This window comes from Bos indicus, chromosome 25, assembly GCF_029378745.1.
Source record: "Bos indicus isolate NIAB-ARS_2022 breed Sahiwal x Tharparkar chromosome 25, NIAB-ARS_B.indTharparkar_mat_pri_1.0, whole genome shotgun sequence".
In the NCBI taxonomy this organism is placed as follows: Eukaryota; Metazoa; Chordata; class Mammalia; order Artiodactyla; family Bovidae; genus Bos; species Bos indicus.
Window position 1 is genome coordinate 4,292,562 of NC_091784.1, and position 17,215 is coordinate 4,309,776.

At 47.1% G+C, this 17,215-nt stretch overlaps 1 protein-coding gene across 3 annotated transcripts in view; it reads right to left on the reverse strand.

The window, feature by feature from the left end:
• Nucleotides 1-652: 652 nt before the first annotated feature.
• The window catches only part of ADCY9 (adenylate cyclase 9), a 109,499-nt gene continuing 92,936 nt past the window's right edge, over nucleotides 653-17,215 (reverse strand). For all 3 annotated transcript variants that reach the window (XM_019987468.2, XM_019987469.2, XM_070779553.1), the window contains 2 exons: nucleotides 13,822-13,863; nucleotides 653-8,651 (listed from right to left, as the gene is read on the reverse strand). In XM_019987468.2, coding sequence (XP_019843027.1) covers nucleotides 7,460-8,651; nucleotides 13,822-13,863 — 1,234 coding nt within the window. In that variant the 3' untranslated portion in view covers nucleotides 653-7,459. The remainder of the gene's footprint in view (nucleotides 8,652-13,821; nucleotides 13,864-17,215) is intronic.

Consider the following 17,215-nt stretch of genomic DNA (forward strand, 5'->3'; position numbering starts at 1 on the left):
AATATTTTTTTGCAAAAGGATGCTTTTATCCTAAAGTATCTGGATAAGTGCTTCAAATCTCTTTTTTCTTCCAAGTAATTTTACCTTATCTTCTTAGATTTAGGTTTTAGTTGAATCAATTTCCGAAAGCTCGCGTAAGTCACATTCTTCAGTATTAAAAAATAAACAACCAATGGAATCCTAAAGCTCTCTAGGTATTATGGTAGATTAGGGTCTTTAGGAGTCTCTGGAAGTCCTGGACTGAAATTTTGGGAAAGCGCAACTCGCATGCAATTAATAATACAAACAGGAGACCAACGACAACATTCAGCCATGCTCTTCTGTGCTAAGTGAACACTCGAAGTGTATCTGCGATGCCACCAGAAGTCTTTACTCTTGAGGAAGAAGAGATATCATTCTGGCAAATCAAAATTACCAAAGACAAGTTCCACCAACACCATTTTGCCGAGATTTGCTTCCAAAAGGCAAACTATCTGTTTCCTCTGTAAAGAGTCAACAAAGTTGGTTTTGGCATGGAAATTGTGAATTATTTTATAATATTTCAAGTTAAATGGCTAAATAATGTTTTTTTCTTTTCCCTCTAATATTTCCCTGAAATACTGCTGGAGATGTACATACAGATATATAAAGGCATTTCAAAAACAACATAACATTACATATAATAATAAATTTATTGTGTAATCAACAGTTTGGGGGGAAAAAAACCCAGATTTTGTGTTAAAGGGACGTGATCTAGTTCTGTTACGTTAGCAGGACACGCATGACACCAATATAATCTGTGTTTCACACGGACCTTTCTGAAGGCACCCACGTGTTGCAAACTCTGCCTCCATTCCCTGATGGTCTTGGTTAGCAGATGGACACAAGTCCATACAGACACTTGAGTAAGTTGAAAACTTCTCCATTCTAAGCAGACACTAGACAGTAATACCTGAAACATTCTACACATAATTCAATAGCCAGTCTTACAAAAAGAAGGGGAGGGGGAGAGAGGGGGAAACGGATTTACCTTGCTAGTCACTTGCTGACCTACTGACTAATCTTACCATTTAAATGCACAGTGTTTCACCCCACCACCTGGATTCTTTGTTCTTTTCTTGTGAAGGAAGGGGCTGTTAAGCCATGAGATGGCCTGGGTTGACAGGGTGATCTGTCTCTGGCTGTGAAGCTGGGAGTCACTGGCAAGGACTGGCTGAGGATGGCCAGCCGCTCAGAGACTGTGAACCTGAGCTTTCAAACCTGTTGGACAGAAGAAAACTCCCCCACCTTCAGTGAGGTATGGTGAGGACAGAAGGGGTTCCAGGTGCTTTGAGTTCCTTGGCAGAAAACTGTCATAGAGTGAGAGGCTGCTTTATGTGTAGAGGCACATTTGCATATGTGAGAACTTAATTTTGTGGCTGAAGAGTTACTTTCTTTAAATCAATAAAGCATCTGCTCGAAGTGTTGCCATTGGTTTGTCTGTGCTCCTGAGGTTTGGGAGTGAGGCGGCAAAGCACTGAAACCTACTTGGGAGGTCAAAGGTGATGGTGGGCAGCGGGTAGGGGCTGCGGGTAGAAGGGAGGGAGGCACAAGTGTCCCTGGAGAGGAGTAGCCTCCACGAGACCGAGACCGGAGCTGGGGACTGGAGGCTGTGAAGCAGGGAGGGCTGGAGATGGAAGCCTTGGGCGCCGGGGTGTCTGTGCCCAGGGGACCCCCAGCGGAGCGTGCTCAGCCACGTCACTCCCCTTCGGCTTCCTTCCCGGAATCACATGGACAAGTCCAAACGGTTCCTGCTTTCTGCGATCACTCCTCTTGCCCTGTCAACCTACAGGGCAAGAATTTTGCTTGCTGAGAAGATGGAGGAAGTCAGAGGAAGACGGAGGAGGAGCAGCTCTGAGAACGCTGCAGCCTGCTGGAGGCCCCTCAGAAGGAGGTGGGATGGGCAGAGGCTGTGGTCCTCTGACCCCCAGCAATTCCCCGGGAGGCGGCGGGGGCATGCTTCACTGAGGGTGTGACTCCTGAAAGGCTGCCCCCAGCCTGGTCCATCCAGGCCAGTGCCTCGTCCTGCCCAGCTCCGAGACCCCAGGCGACATCCAGAGAGGCCTGTTTTAAAAATAAAATATATGACCAATGTGGAGCGCCTCCTCCCTCATGGAGGGGCCAACACAATATTGGGGCAGCTGTTTTCTCTGAGTGGTACCTCATCTGTTGCCCTTTCTTCATGGAGAGACTGAAGACTCTGTGAGACCATGAAACAAAAATCATCAGTAACAGACAACACCGTTTAAAAGTGTCAACAAGGACAGGGGTGTCTCAGAATTCTTTTCCGTTTCCTGTGGGGTTCCTAATGGGAGAGCCATCAGGAAAAGCAGTGACTGATCCCAGGGGCGCCTCAAATGGCCTCAAGTGGCAGCCACCACCTGAGCGAGCTTTGGCATGTGGCAGGTACTCAGTGCATACTGTCTGAGTGTTACTTATCTGCTGGAAAGACTGACGAGCTTCGTCTTTATACTGAAAAGTTCTTTGAGTGGCTCTTCAGATGTACTCAGGTAACTCAGACATTAAAGTCTAAAATATAGTTGGACTGGAAATGCATGTGTCAACAAGCAGCATTCATCTGTTTATTCACATTTCCAATGGAGAGTCCAGAAATGCGTGGAAACCTCACCCGCAGATGCTTGTAATGAAAAATCACCATCCAGCCTGTTATTGTAGATCACGGGTATTTTGGTTTAGATCGAGGAACATGAAGTGAGTTTATTTTTATGTGCATTTTTTTTTTTTCTGGAGAAAGGAGTCACAGCTTTCATCAAATTATCAAAGGCTCTGTAAGCCCCCCCAAAAGGTTAGGAATTGCTGCTGTTGATGACTGAGATTTCAGGAAATGCTCAGATTGCTCAATGTCTGACTGCATAATTCCTTCTTCCTTCCGACTTTCAGGCCCAGCAAGGACGTGAGAATTCCCCATGCTTGGGTTATGCTGATGTAAAGTTAATAACTCTTTGGAGTTATGTTATTTAAAAAACAATTTTTACAAAGGAAGAGTATAAAAATAGACACTTGGGGAGATTTTGAGTTTACGCCTATGTGGTGTGCAAGTGTGTACTTTTTCTTAATCACTTCCTCTCACTATCTGCTGCCCCAGTCCGCTTCCTCTCCCTGGCACTTGGGATCCAACCCAGTGGCCACCATGACAGATTTCCACCAGAGAAAAGCCGCCATGTGGAGAGATTTCAGCTGAAAGAGAGAACTTGTCTCCAGCCCCAGCATAAGGTCCACATGACCACCACGGTAAACCACACCACCAGACGAGCCAGTGTGACCCAAGGCCCCCAGTTACCCAGAGACACGTATCAGGCAGGACATCCCGAGAGCTCACAGATCACTTCCCAAGAGACCAGAGAAAAGGTCAGCCCTCAACTTCGGTAAGGTCAATTCTTCGCACTTATTTCAGAACTGTCTCTAAAATGCAAGCTATTTTTTTTTTTTTTTAAAGGGATAGAATAGATGAAAAGGAAAGTGAAAGCGAAACCACAAATGGTAAGACCTGGAGCTTGCTGTGAGAATTAGAGGTTGCCTTTCGAGACTGTTAGAGAAACCTCGGAAAGTCCTAGGGGTGTCCTTTCTAAGAGAGAAACGCAACAAAGACTGCTGTTCCCTCACCTCCTGGAAAGTTCCTGAAGATGCCTGCAGTACAGACTCAGAGAAAGAGCACCCTCGTCAATGAGCGCTGTCCTCACAGGTTCCAGGATCACCTAGACGCTGGGTGCCTCTGAACCGAGGAGCAAGGCCTGGGCCATGTCTGCACCCCCCTTCCCTGAGTCGACAAGAGGGTCCTTGCTTTGCAGTTGCACCTAAATACTGCCAGGAAAAACCACAGGGAAGGTGCTAACCCCCAGCAGAGCCAGCATTTGGCTCCAGGTATGGAGGTGCTGTGAGCCCCTGTGACATGTGAAATGGCATGTGTATTTTCTGGCAAAGACACTCTGAATTTAAACAGATTCTGAACTGGGTTTGTGACCTTCCCCGTGACACAGGCCTCCCAGAACTCTGCAAGGGAGAGGCTATGTGGGCATGTCCTTTTAAAAAACTGACTTTATTTTCTCAGTCAATTGCTTGAGATATTGTGGGAGAAACTCTTTAGGAGGCCTAATAAAATCAGGATATGGTCACAAGCAAAATTTGTGCTGTAACCTGCTTCTGTTACAAGTCCCATGTAGAAATAGATACTTCTCAAAAAAAGTTTACTATAGCAAATACAGTCATTTAACACACACACACACAGTAGGGTTTTTAGTTGCCTTGTTTTCAAAGTCACAGTGTAAAAGACCCGCAAGCCCTACTTCAGCCACAGACGGCTGGCAAGGAGGCTGCTTTAATCTCGGAAGTGGCCCCAGTCTTGTCAGTGAGGAAGTACCAGGCAGCAAATGTTGAGATTTTAGAGTAGTTTAATGTTCATTGTTTTGGGGCGGTGGGGGGTGGGGTGCATTTTGAAATTATCAGGACTAACAATTTAAAAAGGGTAGAGCAAAGGAAAGATGGAGAACTCAAACAGTTGGTTCTCAAGAATTTAATTTCAGATTCTAGGCATGACGTGATTTTCCGAAACCACCACCAAAAAGTGCTTACCTCGAAAACCTAGAAATGCAAACGCGGACAGACCTTTGGAAACTACAAATCACGACAGCCCACGTAACGGGAAGCACGCGGCCCTTTGGCTCTCAGTGTCAAGTGCAAATGTGCGGGCGTCTCCATAGCACGGTCAGGGTCACGGAGCCGTGGGGAGCCTCCAGGCTCTGTGAGGGTTTCATAACTGATGCTCTATGTTTGTCTGCATTGGATACAATTCTGTGTGCTTGTTTATATGGATTTGTACATGGAGAATTTGATCAGACCTGAGGCCAAGAAGAAAACAGCAATTGCAACTCAAAGCAACTATATTTACACACATTCAATTCTGAAGTATTGCTTCCTGCCCTAAGTTCACAGGAGGTATGCCACTCTGAAGGATGCCTCCACTGAATCCAATCGGGAGCGCCTGAGCCTGCTGCTCAGAAGCCCGTCTGACTTCAGCAACAGGCTGTGTCGGAGGCCCAGTGCGGCCCCTGCGGACACTCTGTGGTTCTGTGCTGAGGTACGCTTCTGAGCAGCGGCTGGGAGGGACCCGAGTCACCAGTGGAACACCCAGAGGGAACACCTGCACTGGTTGCTTAGGAAGGCTCGGGGTGTTTTTTAAAGACAATTTAAACTGTCCTTTGAAGGATCCCATTTGCACAATGCTGAACTGGACCAGTGGGGGTCACCACGCTATCCCTGTATCTGCAGCCCCTTGGCTTCCTAGGAATCACAACCTTTGCAGGAGGGGAAGGAAAAAAAAGAGTTTGCAAGGGAGGAAGTATGTACAGAAATGAGCTTTGTGGAGCAGAACAGCAGAGAATTCAGCAACGGCCCAGCAGCCCCTGGCCACCACGGTAGCTGCAGAGCCTGGAGCCCAGGGGTGGGGGGGCAGGGGGTGAGGGCCTTACATGACACACACCTTAATACTGATGGAAGGAACCCCTGATGTGCCCACAACCCCGATGGACAGGCAGAGCATCAGGTAGTGTTTTTAAGAAAAAATAAAAATTCTGCGATATTTTATAAGAATACATTCTTTAGAAGCAAGAGGTATTGTCACAGTCATCCTTTCTCCGGCATTGGAAGACCAACAGTCTGACAGTAAAACCTGAAGGCAAATCCCCCTGGACATGGAGATCCTGGCTTATGACTGCGCTGCTGGGGGCCATCCCAGGCACGTCACTGGGGAGCTGGCTGATCCAAGTCAATGCTTGATGGTGCCAGGGAGGGCAGATTCTGTGCAAGTTTGGCAAAGAGGAGTGATAAAGGGACTTGGTGCAGATGCAAAAGCTACACAGAGATTTGCTGGGGATGAGAAAACGCACAGGGCACGTCGGTGAGGGCCTCACACAGAGAAGGAAGGACCTAGCCCTCCCCTACTGCATGCGCTGCAGCCACCTTAAGAGGGAGGTGTCATGGGACTGTGACAGGACAACTCTGGCCTGAGTTCAAGTCTACATAAACTTCAGACTCAGTGTGGCAAAACAGTTACAAGGGGGATTACGGGATTAGTAACAAAGGGCACAGAAGCCAGTTCCTTGGGTTTTCTGTACTTCCCCAGGTTCCGACGCCTCATTTACATCCAGACGATTCTGCCCCTACTGACAGTGTAAGAGCTCCACCTAAAGAGGACTGGGATCCACTCACCAGGCCCGATCCGCCACAGACAAGTGCTGCACAGGCTGAGAATGGAAAAGCTGGAGAAACTTCCCGGAAGTGGAGGCCAAGCATTGCCTGCCAGCCCTGGTACTCAGCCCAGACCTGCTTCACACCGAGCCGTTCTGACCCAGCTCCTGCCATGGGCAAGGGGGAGGAGCAGAGCTTTTGCATTCAAAGTGGTGGCCGAGGGTGCCCTGACCCAGAGCACGGGCAATGCCCACTGGGCATGTGTGGCTGGAGCTCTGATGCTCCAGCACGGCCCAGTGTGGCTGGAGCTCTGATGGCCCCATCTTCATCCTTCCGCTGTGACCTACCCCTCACTCCAAGCCTAGTTCCTTTTGCTAGAGAGAACAGCCCAGCAACCCTCCCCGAGACACACACAGTTCCTGATAAATAAATAAATAAATAAATGCAACCCTCGGATGTTTATTTTGCGTTTCCCTCTGGGACGAGTCACCTTCAAAGACGAGCCCCTCCACTCCAGCTGGAAGACCCCTCAGGACAGGGGCAGAATGGAAAAGGGCTTTTAGATACCTGAGGCCTGGGTTCACAAGCTGTGAGACCGGTTGGCGTTTGGAATCTTGGCCTGCATGAGGAGGAAGCCCTAAAGCTGCTGGGTGTGGGGGGCCAGTGGGTGCAACCACAGCCCCCAAGGGCCCGATCGCCCTGGAGGGTGCGGGTAGGGGGTTGCCGGCTGCTTGCGGTCCTCAGCCTGCACCCCCAGCACCCAGCCCAGTGAGTTACTGGCACTTGATCTCATATTCATGAATACAAGTGTGTGTGCGTGTATGTGTTTACATAGAAAGGTCAGGTCACTGGAAAAAAACACTAGTATGTATACATGAAAAAAAAAAAAAACCTCAAAAACATTATATTAGCAAAAAAAAAAAAAAAGTGTCTCGTGAGAAAAAGCAATAAAAATCTTATTTTAACCACAGCTTCTGCTTTAACGTCCACCAGCATCCAGCGCCACACGCTGGCTGCGCCTCCCTGGACTCCAGGCGCGCCAGCCCCTGAAGGCACTTGTTCTCCAAGCTTCTGACGGTCACACCGAGTGGGGGAAGGGGAAGGAGGTGGATGAAAGTGAACCCTGAATGACTGTGATCCACACAGAGGTTAGGGCTGCAGTGACCACACGACACGCCGTCCGGGGACGGGGACGGTGGCCTGGACGGACAGAGCACCGCGGGCGGGCTGGGCCGCGTCACGCCCTCTCTGAGACGTTGAGCTTCGTGAGTTCGTTGGCTTCCTCCATCCCCACTTCTTCACAGTCGCTTTTCTCTATGGCTTTGCCGAACCGACACCTTTCCTCGGCTCTGACTGGCTCCTTCCAGGGTCTCTTAGCAGACGGGTGAGCGTCCCTGGTCTGGGCGTTGTTCTCGGAACCTGGGGACACCTGGTCCGGGTTCTGAACGGAAGGCACCAGGCTGGCTATCTCGTCTGTGGGGGAGCGTCCGATGCTGCCATCCACCTGGACCCGGATGTCGGGTGAGATGGACAGCTGGTGCTGTGGCACCAACCCACTGTCTGTGCACTTGGGGTACAGGTAGGTCTTCATTTGGCCTTTGCCCTTGACGTTCACCGTCCCTCGGTAGTCGAACTCGTAGCCCATCTTGCTCAGGACGCGGTAGCTCTCCTCGCTGACCTGGATGCGGCACTCCACCCCCGTGGTGTCCATCCTGCTGGCGATGTTGACCGTGTCCCCCCAGATGTCGTACAGCAGCTTGGTGGTGCCGATGACGCCCGCCGTCAGGGGCCCGTGGTTGAAGCCCACCCTGAGCTTGAAGTTGAACCACAGCATGTTGTTGTTGAAGTCGTCCACCACACGCATCATCTCCTTGGCGAACTCGAAGAGGATCTGCAGGTGCTCCTGCGGGTGGCTGCCGTCGCGGCACTGCGTGGCGTTCAGCCCGGACGCGGCCATGTACGTGGCCCCGATGGTCTTGATCTTCTCGATGCTGCTGTAGTCCGGCTTGCTCAGGAGCTCGTCAAAGTCCCCGATCAGCTCGTTGAGGACCCTGTAGCACTCCTTGCCGCCCTCGTAGTTCTCCTCGTAGAACTCGCTGAAGTTGACGATGCTGGCGAAGATGACGCCTCCGCTGTCGTGGTTCTTGGAGTAGGTCTGGGACACCTTGAGCTGCTCGGCCACGTGGTAGGGGATGATGTTCCGCAGCAGCCAGTCGGCCTGGTCCCTCATGCTCTGGATCTTGGTGCGGTGCAGGTCCGCCTCCACGTCCCCATGGTAGTGCAGGCGGTAGCTGACTTCGAACTCTCGGTTCAGGAACCAGACCAACAGGAGCAGGAGGAAGAAGACGAGAATCACCTCCTGGCCGATCAGGCTGGCTGGGCTCCTGCCGTCGTGAGGCAGCGAGGCGTTGCACAGCTTCCTGGTGGAGCTGGAGGGGAAAGAGAGGACAAAGGGTGTGCCTCCTGAAACGTATCTTTAAGTAAAGTTACTGCCCAGCACTTCCAGGTCCGAGCCAGCCCTGCCTAACCAGCATCCTGCACAGAGTTCTGTGCAGCTCGAACCTTCCATCACCTGCAGCTGCCAAGTGACCCGTTTCTGTTTAGAAAGATGTGGCAAGGTAGAGTCACTCTTGTAAGATTTCTATATTAAGTGCTCTGTTTTTCAGAAGTCTTTGGCTCCTTGATTTTTAAAATCTTGTCTGTTTTCCCAACTTTCTATTTTGAAAAGTCTCCACCTTACAAAAAGGTTAAGAGACTAGCAAAACACACATTTGCACACCCTTCTGCATCAAACTGTTGTCAGCATTGTGCTACTTGCTTCCCCCCTTTGTCAATACACACTCCACACGTGTGCACAGTGGTACACACGTGCGTGCACACTCACACAGGCACACTTTGCTGAACATTCTGAAAGTAAGCTGCAGACACCAGGCCACTTCAGTCCTGAACTGCTCAGGACCTGTCTCCTAAGAGCAAGGCCATCTCCCTGGGAACCACACCACACCGCCATACCCAAGATATTTCATATCCTCTGATACTTTGATACAATCTGCCTGCCCCCTCCTTCCCAGCCTGCTGGGTTAGTTCTGTCTTGCCAAAGTCATTTAAGACAACTTTAACATTTTTTAAAAATATATATAAAATGTATACTTTTAAGAGTAACATTCTGTAAGAAACTCAAACATACCATAAGCAATGGAAAATAAGTGTCTTTCCTATGCGGTGCCCTTTTGCACTATTCTAACCCTTGGCTGTGCTGTCACAACCAGACGCTGGCTGAGGGTGCTTGACTTCGCCCATCTTTGGGCTTCTAGGAAGAAGGCTGCAGCAGGTATTCCCAAGTGCATCTTTGCATATATCCCGTGGGATATACTCCTGAGCATGGACCCGCTGAGTCATGTAGAATACCGCACTTAGAATTCCAGTGGAAATGTCCAAACTGCCCTTCTAAGGGTGGAACCCATTTCTCTTCCTTCTGACGACCGAGTCCGCTAGGACTGTTCTGCGGCTCCACGCAGTGTTGTGGAGGTGCTGTAGGGCCACAGCTGGCGCCCGAGGACTGAAGATGAGCATGGGCTACTGCCTCTTCTAAAGTTTATTCTTTAAATAGAATTTTTTTTCCCACTTAAAAATACTACATACTCAGCATAGAAAGGTTAGGGTAAAAGTAGAAACAAAGAAAAGATTCACCATCATTGCACTATCCAGAGGCGATCACTGTTAATGCTTGTTGAATTTCCTTCTCATCCTTCTATCAGCTTACACGGCTGTGATTGCTCTGCTCATGTAAACTGTTCCCTGCTGTACTCTAAAATGCACGGAGCGAGCTGCTGGGTCACTTATAGGAATATAATTATATACAAAACAGATGGATTCTGAGTGTAGACAGAGCCGTGGCACAGAAAGCTCAATTCTGTAATCAGAGTGCTTGAAACGAGTTTTACTGTTAGCAGTAACTTAAGGATATTAAAAATAATGAAATTGACCAATCTGGCCATAATGCCTTCTGTGAAACACAGTCCCCAAAGCCCCAGCCTTGGCGTAATGGCCAGGTTGGCTCCCCCTGAAGAGCTCTGGGACCCTTGGGCAGGTCACGCCATCTTTCAGGTCTGTTTCCTCATGTGTAAATAGAAGATGGGCTGGAGTATGGCTAAGTCTCTATTGGCCCAAGGGCCTGTGCAGAAAGGGCCTGAGGCCGTGTCGTAGAGAGGCCCATGGGCAGGGTGCCCTAGGTCGGCATTGGGAGCTTGGCTCTGGGGCATTCCCACCCGTCCCTGAGGAGAGGGGCTCACTGTGCCTGGACTGTTTGTACAAACAAGAGTGTATGCTGAGCACTTGCCGTTTTTCCAGAAATCTTGGATTTTGGAACATGCCAGGCAGAGGGTGCCCATGTGATGCGCTTCCCTGTCACAGCTCATTGCTGGGGGATTCAGCACATCCTGCACAACCCCACTGGGAGCACTCTTGAACACAGGCATCTGGTTTCCTCCGGCCTTTGTCTTATGCACCTTTGCTCCCTGATGATTGTGCTTTCTGTCCTTTTTGCTATAATAAACCATGGTCATGGGTACAACCATATGATGAGTTCTGAGTCCCCCAAGAGAATGATCACTGGGGGTGCATGGTCTTGGGGACCCTTACTTCATGCCTAAGAACCAGGAACCAAAAAAGACCTCTGTGGCAAGATTCACCACACCTCACTCATTTATTTTGCCAGCTGTCACTTAAATGAATGGCAAAACATACTATGAATCACAAGCACTAAACATAACTATTTTAGGTACTGAAACAGATCCACGTGCAGCCCCTTAAGCCCTCTGGCTGGCCCAGAGGAGGGGTGAGTCTGCAGGGAGGAGTCTTCCCTGCGTGAGCTCCTTTCCTTGGCTGAGGAATTGGCCTTTCCTTTATTTCTCAGAAGGGGTAACACTGAGGAACAGCGTCTTTATGAGATGTCACCAAGGCTTCAGGTCATCTTGGAACCAGGCATCGTAGAATCCAGAGGGAGAAGTGGGCAGGGTGTAGAAGTCGACTGCGCTGCGGCCAAAGCCGGCAGCGTGGCCCGAGCCTGGGACGGGCATGGAACAGTCTGCTCTGGATGGAGCAGGGGAATGTGAGACGTGGGCAGTGGGAGAGGGAGAGGGAATAACAGCACCGCCTTTGCTTAAAAAGGAGGGAGGTTCAAAAGGGAGAGGATATGTGATTCATGCTGAGGTTTGACAGAAAACAACAAAATTCTGTAAAGCAATTACCCTTCAATTCAAAAGAGAGAAAGAGAAAAAAGGAAGGGTCCTAGTGCACAGACTGTCATGTTGTGCCCTGGGCTGCCCTGCAGCCAGAGATCTGCCACCAGCAGGTGAGAGAATTACCTCCACTCTACACCTGTGTTTCTTATTCTACTGCAGAAGGGATAGTGAAGGCAGTAGCTCTACTCCTAAATGCAAATAGTGAAGGTCAGTCCCTAAAGGAGGGATCTGATATGAATAAATGCAAGAGACAACTCAACAGGTGGACAAATGGAGGTTACAGTAAGAGAGAGTAGAGTTCATTACCATGGAAGAGAGGGATTACGAAACAGAGAGAAACAGACAACAAAGACCACTGGTCGTCCTAGCCAGCTCAACATGGGATGTGTCAACATTCTGGTGTATTTCAATGCCATTTAAAATCTACGTCTAGGACGGGTGCAGGGACCCAGGGGGAGGCGTGATGGGGAGCTTCTGGGCTGCAGTACTGTTCCACTTCTTGGTCTGGGTGGCAGTTAAATGGCTGTGTTCGCCTGTGAAAATTCACTGAGCTGTTCTTGTCATCTAGGGACTTCTGTGCATACGTATTCTACTTCTATTGTCACTTTAATTCTCCTTCCCAACATCTAAACATACACAGATATTTAATTTTTTAATTATAGAAATAGAAAAAAATTACCACTCACCATTAGATCATAAGTATTACATATATTACTTTTTAAAATATATAATGAAATACCTACCTGTAGCTATAAGACATATGCAATTTTACATAATAAATGAAAGATGAAAAAATCATGAATGCTTTCCATAACTTCCATATTTTAATGGCTGCAATATTTGGGTACATGTTTCATAACTAACTTCTTTTTTATTGACAACTTAACTTGCTGATGAACTTTCAATATTATAAAACACTATGATCAATATTTGGGGGGATGTGGCCTTTACCAAATGCTGAATTATTTCCTCAGCAGATAAGCTTAAAAAATAGAATTATTAGGCTAAAGGTGATGAACATTTTTAGGACAGTTTTTTATAGATTGTCAAGTTACTTTCCAAAACTATGGTACCATTTTGAAAAGTAATGAAGCATGGCAAAAAAGCATGGCCTGGCAGTGAGGGAGGCAAGGGTTTAAACACTGCCAGTTACTAGCTGTATGTTCACAGGCAGGTTCCTTAACTTCTCTGAGCTTCAGCTTCCTTATTTGGAAAATAGGGACAAAGTCTCCTAATATATCAGCTTATTGTGAAGATTCAACAATATTAAACACCACCATCAATTCATAAATGTGCCATACCCTGGCCTACACTGGGTATCCACATGGTAACATTTTGAAGGAAAAATTTAGATCAGGTCTTAATTAGTTCTTTATGTAACACTCTCAAAAATATTTTTCTCAGTCTGCTGGTACCATCCACTCATTCAGTCTTATTTTTTTGTGAATGTGGTTTTATTTATTATTTATAAGACTGGAAAGTTATCTCTGTCTTAGAGACTTGAGAATTGATTATTTTTATTTTTTCTTGATATTTATATACTTTTAGATAACTTTAAAAATTTTTGAGTTCAATTTATTTAGAATTAAATTTGACATTTATAGTAAGGAAAGGACCCAACATATTTTTTTTTCAAATTTCTAGTCAGTTAATTTAAAATATTTTAGTGAATAAAATACTTTGATTTGTGAGATTTCCTTTGTAACAGTCATATATAAAAGGTCGTATATAAAATTAAACCAAATCTAATACCAGAATCCTTTGCTTTTTGAAAGTTTGCTTTTCGCTGCTTTGCTTGGATGAAAGATCTATATTAGTACCTGTTTTTGCTAATGAAAGAAATCTGAAGGGGATTTTGGCCTTTAGGGAAAAAGGCAAAAGGTAAAAATAGTGTTCTGCGTCTGTCCTGCGGTGAATGTTAGGCAGCCAGCGCCACCCTGAACGGAGCGGGTTCCTCCCCAGGTATGACTCTTAGCCTCGCAGCGTCAGCCACCACAGCTCTGAGCTGTGAGTGTCAGTGCTTTACCTCGACTCATCTTTTGCCTCCGATAGCAAACTGTGTCCTAAGGTAACTGCTTCTTCACGGTGAGGGTTCGGAAGGTTTTCACAGGAATGCCCCACTATCAAGAGAGCAGGAGAAACCTGCCCACGTCTTAGCAGTCATTCATTTTCCCAATAAGGTATCTAAATACGATCTGCTATTTTAGTAAACAGACGTCTTCCGCTTACTCTTCTAAGAGTGCGTATGTTGTTCTTTTTATTCAAGACACAACTTTTTTCAGGAAGCTTAGAAATAACCAGCAATAATATAGTTACTCTCTTTTATTCAGATATAGGCACAATGTTAAAAGCTTACCTGAAATTCTGTACTGCATCAAGGTGTGAAATTACAGTGGAACTGAAATTAAAATGCAGAAAACTATGATTATAAAAAGCTAGGAAGGCAATACACAAAGCAATCTGAGAAGAGTTTAAATAAAAACAACTTTCCTATTTTCAAGGTGGAGTTCAAGGTAGTTAAGGATAGTAAATTCTAATTATAATTTGATGTTGTACGCTAATAAAGAAAAACAAAATGGTAAAGACAATGATGTAAAAGCCTGTATATCAGGACTTCCCTGGTGGTCCAGTGGTTAAGACTCCTCACTCCCAGTGCAGGGGGCTTGGGTTCAATCCCTGGTCAGGGAACTAGATCCTACATGCCACAACTAAAGATCCCACATGCTGCAACAAAAATTAAAGATCCCACATGCCGCACTAAGACCCAGCACAGTCAAATCAATAAATAAATATTAACAACAACAACAACAACTTTTATATTAGCCATGGAAGGTATGCACAGTCAACAAAGAGCAAAATCAGGAAAGGTCTCTAAAGCCTTCATTTCGTTGCTAAGAACCCATCCACAGTATCTACAGGCTGGAAACTTTGGTCATTTTCAGACACCGAAGCCTACTGACAGAGGATCAATTTCAAAAGGCCCTGCCGGAGGTGCTGCTGAATTATTTACTCTGGAGGCTGAACTTTGCTATTGGTGGTCCCCAAAGCAATCAAATCCCAATCTTAGGGCACTGAAACCACACGTACCCAACAACCTCTCTCTCGGTGCTGCTGGGGAAGGTGCCTGAGACACACAGCCCGTCCTCTCCACGGCTTCCTTTGGGGTCACCTTAGACCCAGCATCCAGTCAGGCCCACAGATCACCTGAACCTCCCCTCTCCCCGGGGCAAGGGCCCTGACACTTCACCCTCCAGGCCCCCAGCCTTGCTTCCTGCAAAGGGGACCTCGTGGAGCACCTGGGAGCAGCTCTCCTGGGCAGCACAGGCCAGTGAGGGCTCAGAGTGGCTTACATGATTACAGAAGCTGCCTTCACAGAGAAGGAAAGTGAGAGCTACACACGAAATGAGAATTCTAAGACTTTATGTCCTCTTCTCATCCAGTCCAGACACGACCGTGACACTGCTATAACCCACGTGTTTCCCCCCTCCCAAAGCTGGAAGAGTCTCCCGTCTCCTCAAAGCTAGAAGAGTTGCCCTGCTTCATAGGAATTCAGTTCATGTTTTGCTCTCCCTACGAACATAGCTAGTGTAGATGATAAAATTCCAGTTGAGCTATTTCAAATCCTGAAAGATGATGCTGTGAAAGTGTTGCACTCAATATGCCAGCAATTTTGGAAAACTCAGCAGAGGCCACAGGCCTGGAAAATGTCAGTTTTCATTCCAATCCCAAAGAAAGGCAATGCCAAAGAATGCTCAAACTACCGCACAATTGCACTCATCTGACATGCTAGTAAAGTAATGCTCAAAATTCTCCAAGCCAGGCTTCAGCAACACATGAACCATGAACTTCCAGATGTTCAAGCTGGTTTTAGAAAAGGCAGAGGAATCAGAGATCAAATTGCCAACATCCGATGGATCATCGAAAAAGAAAGAGTTTCAGAAAAACATCAATTTCTGCTTTATTGACTAGCCAAAGCCTTTGACTGTGTGGATCACAATAAACTGTGGCAAATTCTGAAAGAGATGGGAATACCAGACCACCTGACCTGCCTCTTGAGAAGTCTGTATGCAGGTCAGGAAGCAACAGTTAGAACTGGACATAGAACAACAGACTGGTTCCAAATAGGCTGTATATTGTCACCCTGCTTATTTAACTCATATGCAGAGTACATCATGAGAAACCCTGGGCTAGATGAAGCACAAGCTGGAATCAAGATTGCTGGGAGAAATATCAATAATCTCAGATATGCAGATGACACCACCCTTATGGCAGAAAGTGAAGAAGAACTAAAGAGCCTCTTGATGAAAGTGAAAGAAGAGAGTGAAAAAGTTGACTTAAAGCTCAACATTCAGAAAACTAAGATCATGGCATCCAGTCCCGTCACTTCATGGCAAATAGATGAAAAAACAGTGGAAACAGTGTCAGACTTAATTTTGGGGGGCTCCAAAATCACTGCAGATGGTGATTGTAGCCATGAAATTAAAAGACGCTTGCTTCTTGGAAGGAAAGTTATGACCAACCTAGACAGCATATTAAAAAGCAGAGACATTACTTTGTCAACAAAGGTCCATCTAGTCAAGGCTATGGTTTTTCCAGTGGTCATGTATGGATGTGAGAGTTGGCCTATAAAGAAAGCTGAGCACAGAAGAATTGATGCTTTTGAACTGTGCTATTGGAGAAGAGTCTTGAGAGTCCCTTGGACTGCAAGGAGATCCAACCAGTCCGTTCTGAAGGAGATCACCCTTGGGATTTCTTTGGAAGGAATGATGCTAAAGCTGAAACTCCAGTACTTTGGCCACCTCATGCGAAGAGTTGACTCATTGGAAAAGACTCAGATGCTGGGAGGGATTGGGGGCAGGAGGAGAAGGGGACGACAGAGGATGAGATGGCTGGATGGCATTGCTGACTCGATGGACGTGAGTCTGAGTGAACTCTGGGAGTTGGTGATGGACAGGGAGGCCTGCCGTGCTGCGATCCATGGGGTCGCAAAGAGTTGGACATGACTGAGCAACTGAACTGAACTGAACATGCCCCCTATCCTGGTTGGGCTCAGTAGTGACAGGGCAGATGGGCTGAGAGGATCCTGAGAGTATGGGGGTGGACCGGATCAAGCAAAGATTCAACCACCAGCCCCACTTCGAGATCTCCTGCTTGATTTCTGGGTTCCCCATAGCTAATGCTTTCCAGATCCAAGTGGAAAAGGTCCATCCCTGTGACTGAATGGCTGATGGGGTAATTGTGATGGACTTAAATAGGAAAAGGAGTTCGTCAAGGCTGCATATTGTCACCCTGCTTATTTAACTTATATGCAGAGTACATCATGAGAAACGCTGGGCTGGAGGAAACACAAACTGGAGTCAAGATTGCCGGGAGAAATATCAATAACCTCAGATATGCAGATGACACCACCCTTAGGGCAGAAAGTGAAGAGGAACTAAAAAGCCTCTTGATGAAAGTGAAAGAGGAGAGTGAAAAAGTTGGCTTAAAACTCAACATTCAGAAAATTAAGATCATGGCATCCGGTCCCATCACTTCATGGGAAATAGATGGGGAAACAGTGGAAACAGTGTCAGACTTTATTTTTTTGGGCTCCAAAATCAGTGCAGATGGTGATTGCAGCCATGAAATTAAAAGATGCTTACTCCTTGGAAGAAAAGTTATGACCAACCTAGACAGCATATTCAAAAGCAGAGACATTACTTTGCCAACAAAGGTCCGTCTAGTTAAGGCTATGGTTTTCCCAGTGATCA